This window comes from Trachypithecus francoisi, unplaced genomic scaffold (assembly GCF_009764315.1).
Source record: "Trachypithecus francoisi isolate TF-2019V2 unplaced genomic scaffold, Tfra_2.0 Contig00236, whole genome shotgun sequence".
Classification (NCBI taxonomy): Eukaryota; Metazoa; Chordata; class Mammalia; order Primates; family Cercopithecidae; genus Trachypithecus; species Trachypithecus francoisi.
The window spans coordinates 130,716-143,846 of record NW_022680519.1 but is presented as its reverse complement, the minus strand read 5'-3'; the positions used below and the strand labels follow the sequence as shown (position 1 = coordinate 143,846).

Here is a 13,131-nt window from a genome sequence, read left to right as displayed (position 1 = left end):
AGATGCCAATGCCTGTAGATGCTAGTCACAGCCCTGCGTCCTCCTACATAGACGGGGTTCTGTCATCACTGAGTCTCGCCATTTCCCTCTCCCCAGCATCTTCATTATGCCACACACACGGCACTCTGTTTAACAAAGCATGCTCATCGGCAACGTCTTGGCGTTGTCTGTTGATTCTGTGTTTTGTATTGGTGGGATCTTGGGGTTGACCAAAAGAGTCAAACGCTGTAAAATATTTGGAGAGATTTATTCTGAGCCAAATATGAGTGACCAGTGACCCCGTGACACAGTCCTCAGGAGGTCCCGAGAACATGTACCCAAGGTGGTCAGGGTGCAGCTCAGCTTTATACATTTAGGGAGAAATACGGCATCAATCAATGTGTAAGACGTACCTTGGTTCGATCCAGAAAGGCAAGATCACTGAAAGGGGGGACTTCCTGGTCAAAGGTGGATTTACAGATTTTCTGACTGGCAGGTGTTTGAGAAAGTTATTACCTGAGAATCAACAGAAGGGAATGTCTGGGTTATGATAAGGGGTTGTGGAGGCCAAGGTTTCATGGCGCCAAAGAAACCTCCAGGTAGCAGGCAGGCTTCGGAGAGAATACGTGGGAAATGTTTCTTACCAGACTTCAAGAGTCTGTTCTATCGGTCTTTTTTTTTTTTTTTTCAAACAGGGTCTCAGTCTGTTGCCCAGGCTGGAGTGCAGTGGTGCAATCTTGACTCATTGCAGCCTTGACCTCCCAGGCTCAGGCAATCCTCCTGTGCCACCACACCTGGCTAATTTTTGTATTTTTTGTAGAGACAGGGTTTCACCATGTTGACCAGGCTGGTCTTGAACTCCTGAGCTCAATCGATCTTCCTGCCTCAGCCTCCCAAAGTGCTGGGATGACAGGCGAGCCATCGTGCCTGGCCTTCTCCTGGTCATAAAGTCTCTGTTTCAATGTGAATGAATGCTGGTCAGTTGTGCCTGAATTCCAAAGGGAGGAGGGTATCATGATGCATGTCCACCCCCCGCTCCCCACCCCCACCACTTTCCATCATGGCCTGACCTAGTTTTTGTTTTTTGTTTCTTTTTGTTTTTGTTTTGTTTGTTTGTTTGTTTGAGACGGAGTCTGGCTCTGTCTCCCAGGCTGGAGTGCAGTGGCCGGATCTCAGCTCACTGCAAGCTCCACCTCCCGGGTTTACGCCATTCTCCTGCCTCAGCCTCCTGAGTAGCTGGGACTACAGGCGCCCGCCACCTCGCCCGGCTAGTTTTTTGTATTTTTAGTAGAGACGGGGTTTCACCGTATTAGCCAGGATGGTCTCGATCTCCTGACCTCGTGATCTGCCCGCCCCGGCCTCCCAAAGTGCTGGGATGACAGGCTTGAGCCACCGCGCCCGGCCTTGTTTTGTTTTTTTGAGATGGAGTCTCGCTCTGTCACCCAGGCTGGAGTGCAGTGATGCGATCTCGGCTCACTGCAAGCTCTGCCTCCCGGGTTCACACCATTCTCCTGCCTCAGCCTCCCAAGTGGCTGGGACTACAGTTGCCCACCACCATGCCTGACTAATTTTTTGTGTTTTTAGTAGAGACGGGGTTTCACAGTGTTAGCCAGGATGGTCTCGATCTCCTGACCTCGTGATCTGCCCGCCCCGGCCTCCCAAAGTGCTGGGATTACAAGCATGAGCCACCGTGCCCGGCACTCTTGGTGTTTTTTTTTTTTTTTTTTTTTGAGGCAGTCTCACTCTGTTGCCCAGGCTGGAGTGCAGTGGTGCAATCTCACCTCACTGCAACCTCTGCCTCCTGGGTTCAAGCAATTCTCCTGCCTCAGCCTCCCAAGTAGCTGGGATTACAGATTACAGGTGTGCACCCCCACACCTACCTAATTTTTATGTTTTTGGTAGAGATGAGGTTTCACCATAATGGCCAGGCTGGTCTTGAACTCCTGGCCTCAGGTGATCCACCCACCTCAGGCTCCCAAAGTATTTGTTGGGATTACAGGCGTGAGCCACCATGCCTGGCCTGGCCTAGTTTTTCAGGTTAACTTGGAATAGCCTTGGCCTGAAGGGAGAGTCCATCAGTCGGTTGGGGGGCTTAGACTTTTATTATTGGTTTGCATTGTAACAGTCCTGTGGTATCACAATGATGAGCTATGTCTTACACTTTGGGATCACATCGTAACCATGGCCTCAAGTAACTGTGGTCTCTTCTTATGACTTCCTGGCAAGAGGTGTCTCATGCAGAAAGGAGGAAGTGCATTGAACTAGCAGATGCTGCTTTGTTTTCTTGGTCCTGAAACTTTCCATTTTCTGTAAAGGTAAGATTCTTAATGCCATCGAAGACAATGGTTTAAAGAACTCAACATTCACGTATTTCACCTCTGACCATGGAGGACATTTAGAGGCAAGAGATGGACACAGCCAGTTAGGGGGATGGAACGGAATTTACAAAGGTGAGTTGTGGACATCGGGGACACATACGCATTCAACCAAATAGCTGCCACCACTGAGGTCCGAGAACAAGTTGAACTGAGAATGAGTTTGCTCATTTCAAAAAGAATGCATTGAGCACCTACTGTAGTACAAGTTCTACCTAGATGAGCAGGGCGGGCAGATAAAAAGTCACATCCCCTTTAAGGGTTTACACTTTAGTAGAATAGAGAGAGGTATAAATAAGTAATTCTAATAAAATTAAAATTTATTTTATTATATTCTTAATTTTTAAATATTAATAAATTATTACTATTTTAACTTTAGTATTTTAAATACATCAATTAATATTGATGCATATATTAATACATATTTTTAAAATTATTGATAAATATTTTTAAATCATTAAATTTAATGAATATTTTAATACATTCTTTTATTCTAAATAAAGGTAGCATAGAGTGACTAGAACAGTTGAATCGGCCACAGTGACCCACTGATATTCAAGAGGCCAGGAATAACATGATTCTGGAAATATTGCTGTGGCTGTTTTTGGAAAGCTGAGGCTGGCTACCGCAGTGTGCTTATATGCGTGCGGGTGGCTGTGCATGTTCACACACCTATGCACAGATACATCCAGGTGTGTGTATAGACTAGGCAGTTTCCGGCAAAATCCTAATGATGTCTTTTATTTACAGGTGGGAAAGGCATGGGAGGATGGGAAGGTGGGATCCGCGTGCCCGGGATCTTCCACTGGCCCGGGGTGCTCCCGCCGGCCGAGTGATTGGAGAGCCCACGAGCCTGATGGACGTGTTCCCTACTATGGTTCAGCTGGCAGGTGGCGAGGTGCCCCAGGACAGGTATGCGGAGATAAGGCCGCCTGTTCCCTGATTTTTTAAAATTGTTTTTAGTTTTTAATTTTTTTATGTCAATAGGATTTTGGGGAACAGGTGGTGTTTGGTTACATAAATAGGCTTTTTTTTTTTTTTTCTGAGACAGAGTCTCACACTCTTGCCCAGGCTGGAGTGCAATGGCACAATCTCGGCTCACTGCAACCTCCGCCTCCCAGATTCAAGTGATTCTTCTGTCTCAGCCTCCCGAGTAGCTGGGATTACAGGCACGCACCACTGTCTACTTTACCCATGTGACCATGTGTCTTGGGGTCTGTTATGATTAAAAAGTAAAAACAGGTCGGGTGCAATGGCTCATGCTGATAATCCTAGCACTTTGGGAGGTTAAATGGGTGGATCACCTTAGGTCAGGAGTTTGAGACCAGCCTGGCCAATGTGGTGAAACCCCATCTCTACAAAAAATACAAAATTAGCTGAGTGTGGTAGCTTGTGCCTGTAGTCCCAGCTACTCAGGAGGCTGAGGCATGAGAATCGCTTGACCAGGAGGCAGAGGTTGCAATGAGCTGAGATTGTGCCACTGTACTGCAGCCTGGGTGACAGAGCAAGACTGCCTCATAAAAAAAAAAGAAAAATCAACTTAGGAATGTGGGCTGTCCAGCTGAATTTGAAGGCTTTGTGTTAACATCCAAGGTGACAGTGCTGTGTGTAGGGGGTGTGTGTGTGTGTGTGTGTAGGGGTGTGTGTGTAGGTGTGTGTGTGGGTGTTGTGTAGGTGTGTGTGTGTAGGTGTGTGTGTAGGTGTGTGTGTGTAGGGTGTGTGTGTGTAGGTTGTGTGTAGGGTGTGTGTGGTAGGGGTGTTGTGTAGGTGTGTGTGTAGGGGTGTGTGTAGGTGTGTGTGTGGTAGGGGTGTGTATAGGGGTGTGTGTAGGGGTGTGTGTAGGTGTGTGTAGGTGTGTGTGTAGGGGTGTGTGTGTAGGGGTGTGTGTAGGGGTGTGTGGTAGGTGTGTGTGTGTAGGGGTGTGTGTGTAGGTGTGTGTGTAGGGGTGTGTGTAGGTGTGGTGTGTGTAGGTGTGTGTGTGTGTAGGGGTGTGTGTTAGGGGTGTGTGTGTAGGTGTGTGTAGGGGCGTGTGTGTAGGGTGTGTGTGGTGTGTGTAGGGGTGTGTGTAGGTGTGTGTGTAGGTGTGTGTAGGTGTGTGTGTAGGGGGTGTGTGTAGGGGTGTGTGTAGGTGTGTGTGTGTAGTGTGTGTAGGTGTGTGTAGGGGTGTGTGTAGGTGTGTGTAGGTGTGTGTGTGTAGGGGTGTGTGTAGGGGTGTGTGTGTAGGTGTGTGGTGTGTAGGTGTGTGTAGGGGTGTGTGTGTAGGTGTGTGTGTAGGTGTGTGTGTAGGGGTGTGTGTGTAGGGGTGTGTGTGTAGGTGTGTGTGTGTAGGTGTGTGTGTGTGTAGGGGGTGTGTGAAGGGGTGTGTGTAGGGGTGTGTGTAGGGGTGTGTGTGTAGGGGTGTGTGTAGTGTGTGTAGGTGTGTGTGTGTAGGGGTGTGTGTAGGGGTGTGTGTGTAGGTGTGTGTGTGTAGGTGTGTGTGTGTGTAGGTGTGTGTGTGTAGGTGTGTGTAGGGGTGTGTGTAGGTGTGTGTGTAGGTGTGTGTAGTGTGTGTGTAAGTGTGGTGTGTGTAGGTGTGTGTGTGTGTAGGGTGTGTGTAGGGGTGTGTGTGTAGGTGTGTGTGTAGGTGTGTGTGTGTGTGCACTTTGCTTATGCAGTGCTGCATAACAAATGACCCCTACATTTAGAGACACCGTGTCTTGAAATAACTACATGTGTCCTGCTCAGCAACCTGCAATCTGAACAGCGACTGGAGAGAGAGCTCATCTCTGCTCCATTTGCTGGGGAGCCTTGCATTCTGGGAGATGTGTTCCCAGGTGCAAAAGGCTGCCTAGGAACCCGTGGTCTGACTCTGCTCTGTGGTCTCTTCATGAAACCAGGGTGATCGACGGCCACAGCCTGATGCCCTTGCTGCAGGGAGCTGAGGCGCGCTCGGCACATGAGTTCCTGTTTCATTACTGTGGGCAGCATCTCCACGCAGCACGCTGGCACCAGAGGGACAGTGAGTACACGCTGCCCACAGCCAGGGAGGTCCAGAGAAACAGCCAATAGGTCGTGTGGATGTGTGGATGGATGGATGGATGGATGGATGGATGGATGGGTGGATGGATGGGCAAATGCCTATAGAAATAGAGATAAATAAACCAATGAGTAGATTATAGATAGATGAGAGGAGGGCAGAGAGAGAGAGAGATGATAGATACATAATGGATAGATGATGGATAAATAGACGAGATGGAAGATGGATAGATAAGATAGATAATGGATAGATAAGACAGATGATGGATGAATAAATAGATGATAGATAATGGATAGATAGATGAGGATAGATAGATAAGACAGATGATGGATAGATAAGATAGATGATGGATGGATAGATAGGTAAGATACATGATGGATGGATGGAGATCTAGATAGATAAGATAGATGATAGATAAGATACATGATGGATAGATAGATGAGATAGATGATAGGTGATAGATAAGATAGATGATCGATAGATAAGATAGATGATAGATAAACAGATAGATGATAGATAAAAAGTAGAATCAGTTCATGCGTGGATGAATAGATGGTAGATAGATGGATGAAAGGTAGATAGAGATATCTGGTGGGCTGTTAGAAAAAAGAAAGATGGATGGAGAGACAGATAATAGATAGATGATAGGTGATAGATAAGTTGATAGATAAATAGATGATAGATGGTAGATAGGTAGGTAGATGATAGATCTGTAGGTAGATAGGTAGATGGTAGACAGATGGTAGATAGATAGGAGATAGATAGATAAACAGATAGATGATAGGTAGGTAGGTAGACGATTGATAAATAGATGATGATAGATGAGATCGATAGGTAAGATAAATGGATTGATAAATAGATAATGATAGATGGGATCGATAGGTAAGATAAATGGATTGATAAATAGATAATGATAGATGGGATCGATAGGTAAGATAAATGGATTGATAAATAGATAATGATAGATGAGATCGATAGGTAAGATAAATGGATTGATAAATAGATAATGATAGATGGGATCGATAGGTAAGATAAATGGATTGATAAATAGATAATGATAGATGGGATCGATAGGTAAGATAAATGGATTGATAAATAGATAATGATAGATGGGATCGATAGGTAAGATAAATGGATTGATAATAGATAATGATAGATGGGATCGATAGGTAAGATAAATGGATTGATAAATAGGTAGCAATAGATAGATAAGTACCCAATCGTGCTGTTTAAAATATCATGGGTGTTTCTGTGTGGAAAGGTAGTAGATCGACGCTGAACAGTTTCAACACAGGGGAAAGGGTAAGAATTAAGGAACCTCTGATTCTGATTTCTGAAAGCAGCCACAGTGAGCGTTCTGCCATGAGTCCCTTTGCCTGGGGCATGCGATGTAGAGACACAAACGGACACACACGGGCGCGCACACACACACACATGCTCTGACTTGACAAGCTGAAGGCTGTGATTGTGTGAACTGCCTCGTGTCCCCCCTCCTTTTCATTGAACAGGGAGGTTCATGCTGATTCCACAGGGCTGACACCTGCGTCCTGTGTTCACACCTGCATGGATTTCTGCCACCCTGACTCCCTTCTTGTCTGCATCCAGGTGGAAGCGTCTGGAAGGTTCATTACACCACCCCGCAGTTCCACCCTGAAGGAGCGGGGGCCTGCTACGGCCGAGGCATCTGTCCATGCTCTGGGGAGGGCGTGACCCATCACAGACCCCCTCTGCTCTTTGACCTCTCCAGGGACCCCTCCGAGGCGCGGCCCCTGACCCCCGACTCCGAGCCCCTGTACCACGCCGTGATAGCAAGGGTGGGTGCGGCGGTGTCGGAGCATCGGCACAGCCTGAGTCCTGTGCCCCAGCAGTTTTCCACGAGCAACATTCTGTGGAAGCCGTGGCTGCAGCCATGTTGCGGACATTTCCCGTTCTGCTCATGCCATGAGGATGGGGATGGCACCCCCCGAATGCCGGGACTGTGAGAGAGGATCCAGGAGAGCCTGACTGCGTTGCAAACAAATTTCTCCAAGCTTGGTTCAATCTTCAGCTTCCCTTTTTGCAAGGAACATGCCCTGGACTGAGAGTGGGTCCCCATTTTCTTTCTTTTTTTTTTTTTTTGAGACACAGTGTCACTCTGTCCCCCAGGCTGGAGTGCGATGGCACGATCTCTGCTCACTACAACCTCTGCCTGTCGGATTCAAGCGATTTTCCTGCCTCAGCCTCCTGAGTACCCGGGATTACAGGCACCAGGCACCTGCCACCATGCCTAGCTAATTTTTGTAGTTTTAGTAGAGACAGGGTTTCACCATGTTGCCCAGGCTGGTCTCGCACTCCTGACCTCAAGTCATCCACCTGCCTCAGCCTCCCAAAGTGCTGGGGTTACAGGCGTGAGCCACTGTGCCCATCTAGGGTTTCCATTTTCTGATTTCTGAAATAAGACTATCCCAGCAGGCATCCACTGATGCCTCCTCTTCCTCTACTAAGTCTCAGAGTTTGTCACTGTGCCCATGCCCAGTGTTTTCACCCCTCTGTCTTAAAGCATTATTGCCATTTCATCACCTAGATGACATAGCAGCCTTACAAACGGACAGGGAAGAGTGTCTGTTGCTACTCTCACATAGTGGAGGAAAGTGAAAGCCTCTCAGTCTCTGTTTTTGAGGATTCATTGATCTCAAAGGGTTGATGCATTTTTCATACATTAGGGTCTCTGTCCATGTGTCTTCCCGATATTGTTATAGAAATGGCTTCAGGCTGCTGGTAACAGATGCTGGGAAAAAGGAACGCATTAAACAAAGCCAGGCATGGTGACTCACACCTGTAATCCCAGCACTTTGGGAGGCCACGGTAGGAGGATCACTTGAGCCTAGGAGTGAAACACCTGCCCAGCCTGAGCCACACAGTGAGACTCATCTCTGCAAAACACAAGTAAATAACTAGCTAGATGTCATGGCGCATAGCTCTAGTCTCAGCTACTTAGGAGACTGATGTGGGAGGATGATTTGAGCCTGGGAGGTTGAAACTGCAGTGAGCTATGATTGCACTACTGCACTCCAGGCTGGGGGACAGAGGAAGACCCTGCCTTAAAAACAAACAAAAAGCCTTGAAGAAAAGAACAAGAAAAGGGTGTGTTCTCTTCCAAGTAGTGAGCCGATCAAGGGGAAGCACCCATGGCTAGCAGGCTCTTTTCAACTCCCAGCTCTGCCACTCTTAGCTTGGCAGAGAGTTAGCCTCATTATGTCAGCATGGCTGCCACAGTGCCAGACATCACATTCCAGGCAGCGGGAAGGAGAAAGAAGCAAAGGGCATCCCTTCCTCTTGAAGCAGTCCCTGTGAGGGGGGGTTATCTGGAAGCCCCAACCCAATTTCTGCTTCCAACCATTATCCATAGAAACAACTGGAAGTTGAGAAGTACAGTCTTTTAGGTGGGCACCTGGCTGCCCTGTATGAAACCAGAATTAGGTTGGTCAGCAGGAAAACAAGAAAACACTGAGTTGACTGAGGTTTTTGATGCATCGCTTTATTGTCAAACGACTCTATCTCATTCTGCACTGAAAACACGCACTACCATTGCCTATAATTGGCAAATGATCCTCAGATGCACAGAAGATGCCCAGATGGAAAGTTTGCCCCTTGGGCAAAGAGACAGCCGTGGGAACCTTCAGACCTACAGAGAGAAGGAAGCTCTTCCTACATTCCTCGAATAGCTACGATTTGACCAGTGTGTTTTCTAAGTCAGTTCTAGTGTGTTTCATCGTCACCTCTTCCCTCTGTGGCTTTGATGATAGAGGCGCAGTCCTAACCTACGGCACAGCTGGGACCCCTGCCCCAGATCCCAATACTGGGGATGGGAGGACCTTGCACTCTTCCCCTGAGTCCGTCCATCGAGGTCTTTGCAGGAAGCATACTGGGAACTGAAATGAGAGACTAAATGACAGCTAAGAAAGGCAGTGTTCAATCCCAGGCATTAGGTGAGGATGGCATTCTAGGGACATCAGTGGGAGGCAGGGAGCCACCTTCAGACCTTGGCATGGAAGCTTCCAAAATCCAGAGGAAGAGGCAATGGGCTATCCACAGCAGTGAGGGTCACGGGTAGAAGAATCATCACAGCCCTGCTAACCAGGCAGCTGATGCCCCTCTCCCCTGGCTCACTGTGTCCAAATCCTACAGGGGCATCTGTTGGCTGAACTCAACCTGAAGCCAAAGAGAAGATGATGGAGAGAGGCAACATTTATAGAGTTCAGGTTTCTAAGGCTGGAGAGGGATCTGGAGGGACACACAGGAGACACCTGGAATAACCAAAAATGATAATAAAAAAAAAAAGAAACATCTATGGAGCATGGGACACGGGGGGTTGGAGGCAGCTAAAAGCCATCTCATCTTTCACTGTATTCAACAAGCACATTATAACAAGCCTTTCACACTCAACCATTCAAACGATCCCAGCCTAAGAATTTCCTGGCATTTGATGAAAATGGCTGTGGGTTTGCTATCTTCAAGCTCCCTGGGAAGCAGGATATAAGCCCAGGGCTGGCGGGCTCTTTTTGGCTACCTGCTCTTGCATGTAGAGTTTGCCTCATGGTCGCAAGAAGGCTGCCATAGCTCCAGATGGCACGCAGACATTCCAGACAGCAGGAAAAAGGAAGGAGCAGTTAACTGAAGGACGTCAGGGAGTTGGTTAGTCTCCACCTGAAGAAGGCACCCATGAGCCAGCTTCACTTGACTCATGGGCTCCTGTGAGTGCATCTTTGGACTTTTCTGTAGGTTGAAATCTAGATACAGTATGTGTCTTAAAGCAGTCACCAACTCCTCCCATTACCTTCCAAGTGAGCCCAGCTACAGGATGGAGCCTCTTCCCTGCCCTTGGATCTGGGCTGAGCCTCTGACTTGCGTTGACCAACAGAATGCAGTGTAAGTGATGCCGATACTACCCTTCCTGCCCTAGACTTGGGATACCTGGCAGCTATATTCTTCCATTCCTTAGGACTTGCAAAAACGGGTCTCAACATGCCTTCCCAGAGCCATGAGGTGTTTCTTTGCCCACTCATTGGTCTGAGAAGTGAATGTAAGGAGTTTAAATCAACCTCTGTTCTGTGCTAGGTAAGGTAATAAAGTTGCCGCAGTCCAGGGGGCAGGTACCTGTGGATGACTCTGTGAATAGGACACTCGCGTTTCTTGGGAATCAAGTGCATCCCTAGGCTGGCAGTGCAGCAGAACTACTGAATAAAATATGACAAATCTCCCTGGATGGTGTCATTTGTTTGTTTTTATTTCCCATCTGCAATCCTACTTTTCCACCTCCACCCCTTCACTCCCCAGCTTTGAAGGAACTCACCTGGCATTGCTATTCACTAGTGATTCATGGAGAGAGGACTAAATAATCCAAACTCCCCCATTCTGAAAAACTTAAGTTACAGTCACAAGTGTACTCCTGTACTTTAGGGTTATACAGGGGAGAAAGGGAGACTGGGAATAAGAACGCCTTAAACAAGAGAAAGATGTGTTCTCTCCCAGGTAATGGGAGTCACAGAGGAAGCAATCCAGGGGGAGGCAGGTTCTTTCCAGCTTCCTGCTCTTGCACATAGGATTTGCCTCATGGTCACAAGATGGCTGCCACAGCTCCAGGCAGTGTGTAGACATTCCAGGTAGCAAAAAGGAGGAAGGTGCAGTTAACTGAGGGATGTCAGGGAGCTGGTTAGTCTCCACCTAAAGGGGGCAGCCTTGAGCCACCTTCCATTGACTAACTTGGGCTGCTGTTGGTGTATCTTTGGACTTTTTGTAGGTTGAAATCTAGATGTGGTACATGTCTTAAAACAGCTGCCAGGTCCTCCCATTACCTTCCACATGAGCCCAGCTACAAGTTGGAGCCTTTTTCCTCCCCTTGGATCTGGAATGAGCCTCTGATTTGCTTTGACCAACAGAATGCAGCAGAAGTGATGCTGATACTATCCTTCCTGCCCTAGACTTAGGAGACCTGGCAGCTTCTGACTTCTTTATGGAGTCAGGAGCCCCCAGGTAAAGAAAACGTTCATCTGCCCCTCTGGAGAGAACAGATGGGGTGAAAGAGAATGAGAGAAAAAGAAGAAGGAGACGGGAAAGAGGAGGAGAAGAAAGAGAGAGAGAGAGAGAGAGGACCTGAGGTTAAAAGACCATTAGAGGAATGTGAGTTTGCTATTGCTGCTGTAACAAAATAGATCACAAAATTAATTGCTTAAAATAACACAGTTTTTCTTATAGTTGTGGTAATCATAAGTCAAAAAATCAAAGTGTCAGCAGGCTGGTTCCTTCTGGAGGTTCCAAAGGAAAATCCATTTCCTTGCATTTCCCTCTCCTAGAGGCTGTGGTATTCCTTGGCTTATGGCTTCTTCCTCCATCTTCAAAGCCAGCAGCACAGTATCCTCCAGTCTCTCTCTTCTCTGACTTCTGCTTCCCTCTTCACCTACTTCTCTGACTTTGACACTCCTACCTCCCACTTATAAGGACTCGTGATTATTTAGAACCCACCAGGATAATCCAGGATCATCTCCTCATCTCAGGAATTTTTTTTTTTTTTTAGACGGAGTCTAGCTCCGTTGCCCAGGCTGGAGTGCAGTGGTGCAATATCAGCTCACTGCAAGTGCCGCCTCCTGGGTTCACGCCATTCTCCTGCCTCAGCCTCCCGAGTAGCTGGGACTACAGGTGCCCGCCACCACGCCCGGCTAACTTTTTTGTATTTTTTTTTTTTTTAGTAGAGATGGGGTTTCACCATGTTAGCCAGAATGGTCTCGATCTCCTGACCTCATGATCTGCCCGCCCGCCTCGGCCTCCCAACATCTCAGCATCTTAACTCATTATAGCTGCAAAGTCCCTTTTGCCATGTTAGCTAACATTTACAGTTTGTAATGTTTAGGACATTTTGGAACTACAATTCAAGATGAGATTTGGGTGGGGACACGGCCAAACAATGTCACCCATCTTGGTACCAATCATTATGGCTGAAGGACTTGGCCATTCCCGGATTACATGTCCACCCATGGTTGGAAGGGGATATCCACCTTAGAATCCCATCCTAATCTAATCACATGGAGTTGGCATGGCCGTTCCAGAGAAGAGGACGTGTCCAACAGACCAAAGGCAATCCATGGCCACAATCAGAACCAAAGCCCTGACAATGGCTTAATAATGACCCCTCATGCTATTCAAGATACAGACATCAGAATCCCTGGAGCCTATGAGTATGTGTGAATTAGTTTTCTGTGGCTGCTACAAGTTACCACAAACCAGGGGCTTAAACAACAGATACTTATCCTTACCCAGTCCTGGAGTCCAGGAGGCTGAGATCAAGGTGTCTCAGGGCTGTGCTCCTTTGGGAGGCTATAGGGGAGGATCCTTCCTGCCTCTTCCAGACCCTGGCGACTCCAGGCATCCCTGGGTTTTTGGCAGCATCACTCCAGTCTCTGCCCCCATGGTTTCCCGGTGTTCTCCTCTATGTGTGTCTCTGTCCAAACTTCCTCTTTTCATAAAGACACCAGTCATGGGATTACAGCCTATCTTCCTGCAGGATGACCTCATCGAAACTAATGACATCTGTAAACATTGCATTTCCAAATAAGGTCACATTCACAGATGGGGGAGAGGGGATAGATCTTCCACCTATGAATTGTGGGGGAGGAAACACCATTCAACCCTTAACCACCTTGTATAATGTCACCTGTGTATTAGTCTATTTTCACACTGCTGATAAAGACATACCCAAGCCTGGGAAATATACAAAAGAAAGAAGTT

The 13,131-nt window shown here is 47.5% G+C and overlaps 1 protein-coding gene across 1 annotated transcript in view; it reads left to right on the top strand.

Annotated features, from left to right (window-relative positions):
* ARSD (arylsulfatase D) overlaps window positions 1-10,615 on the top strand; it is a 28,950-nt gene extending 18,335 nt beyond the window's left edge. Inside the window, 5 exon segments of the mRNA XM_033206514.1 lie at window positions 2,295-2,429; window positions 3,105-3,170; window positions 3,173-3,266; window positions 5,231-5,352; window positions 6,976-10,615. Of these exon segments, the coding sequence (XP_033062405.1) occupies window positions 2,295-2,429; window positions 3,105-3,170; window positions 3,173-3,266; window positions 5,231-5,352; window positions 6,976-7,352 (794 nt within the window). The 3' untranslated portion in view covers window positions 7,353-10,615.
* Window positions 10,616-13,131: the final 2,516 nt, after the last annotated feature.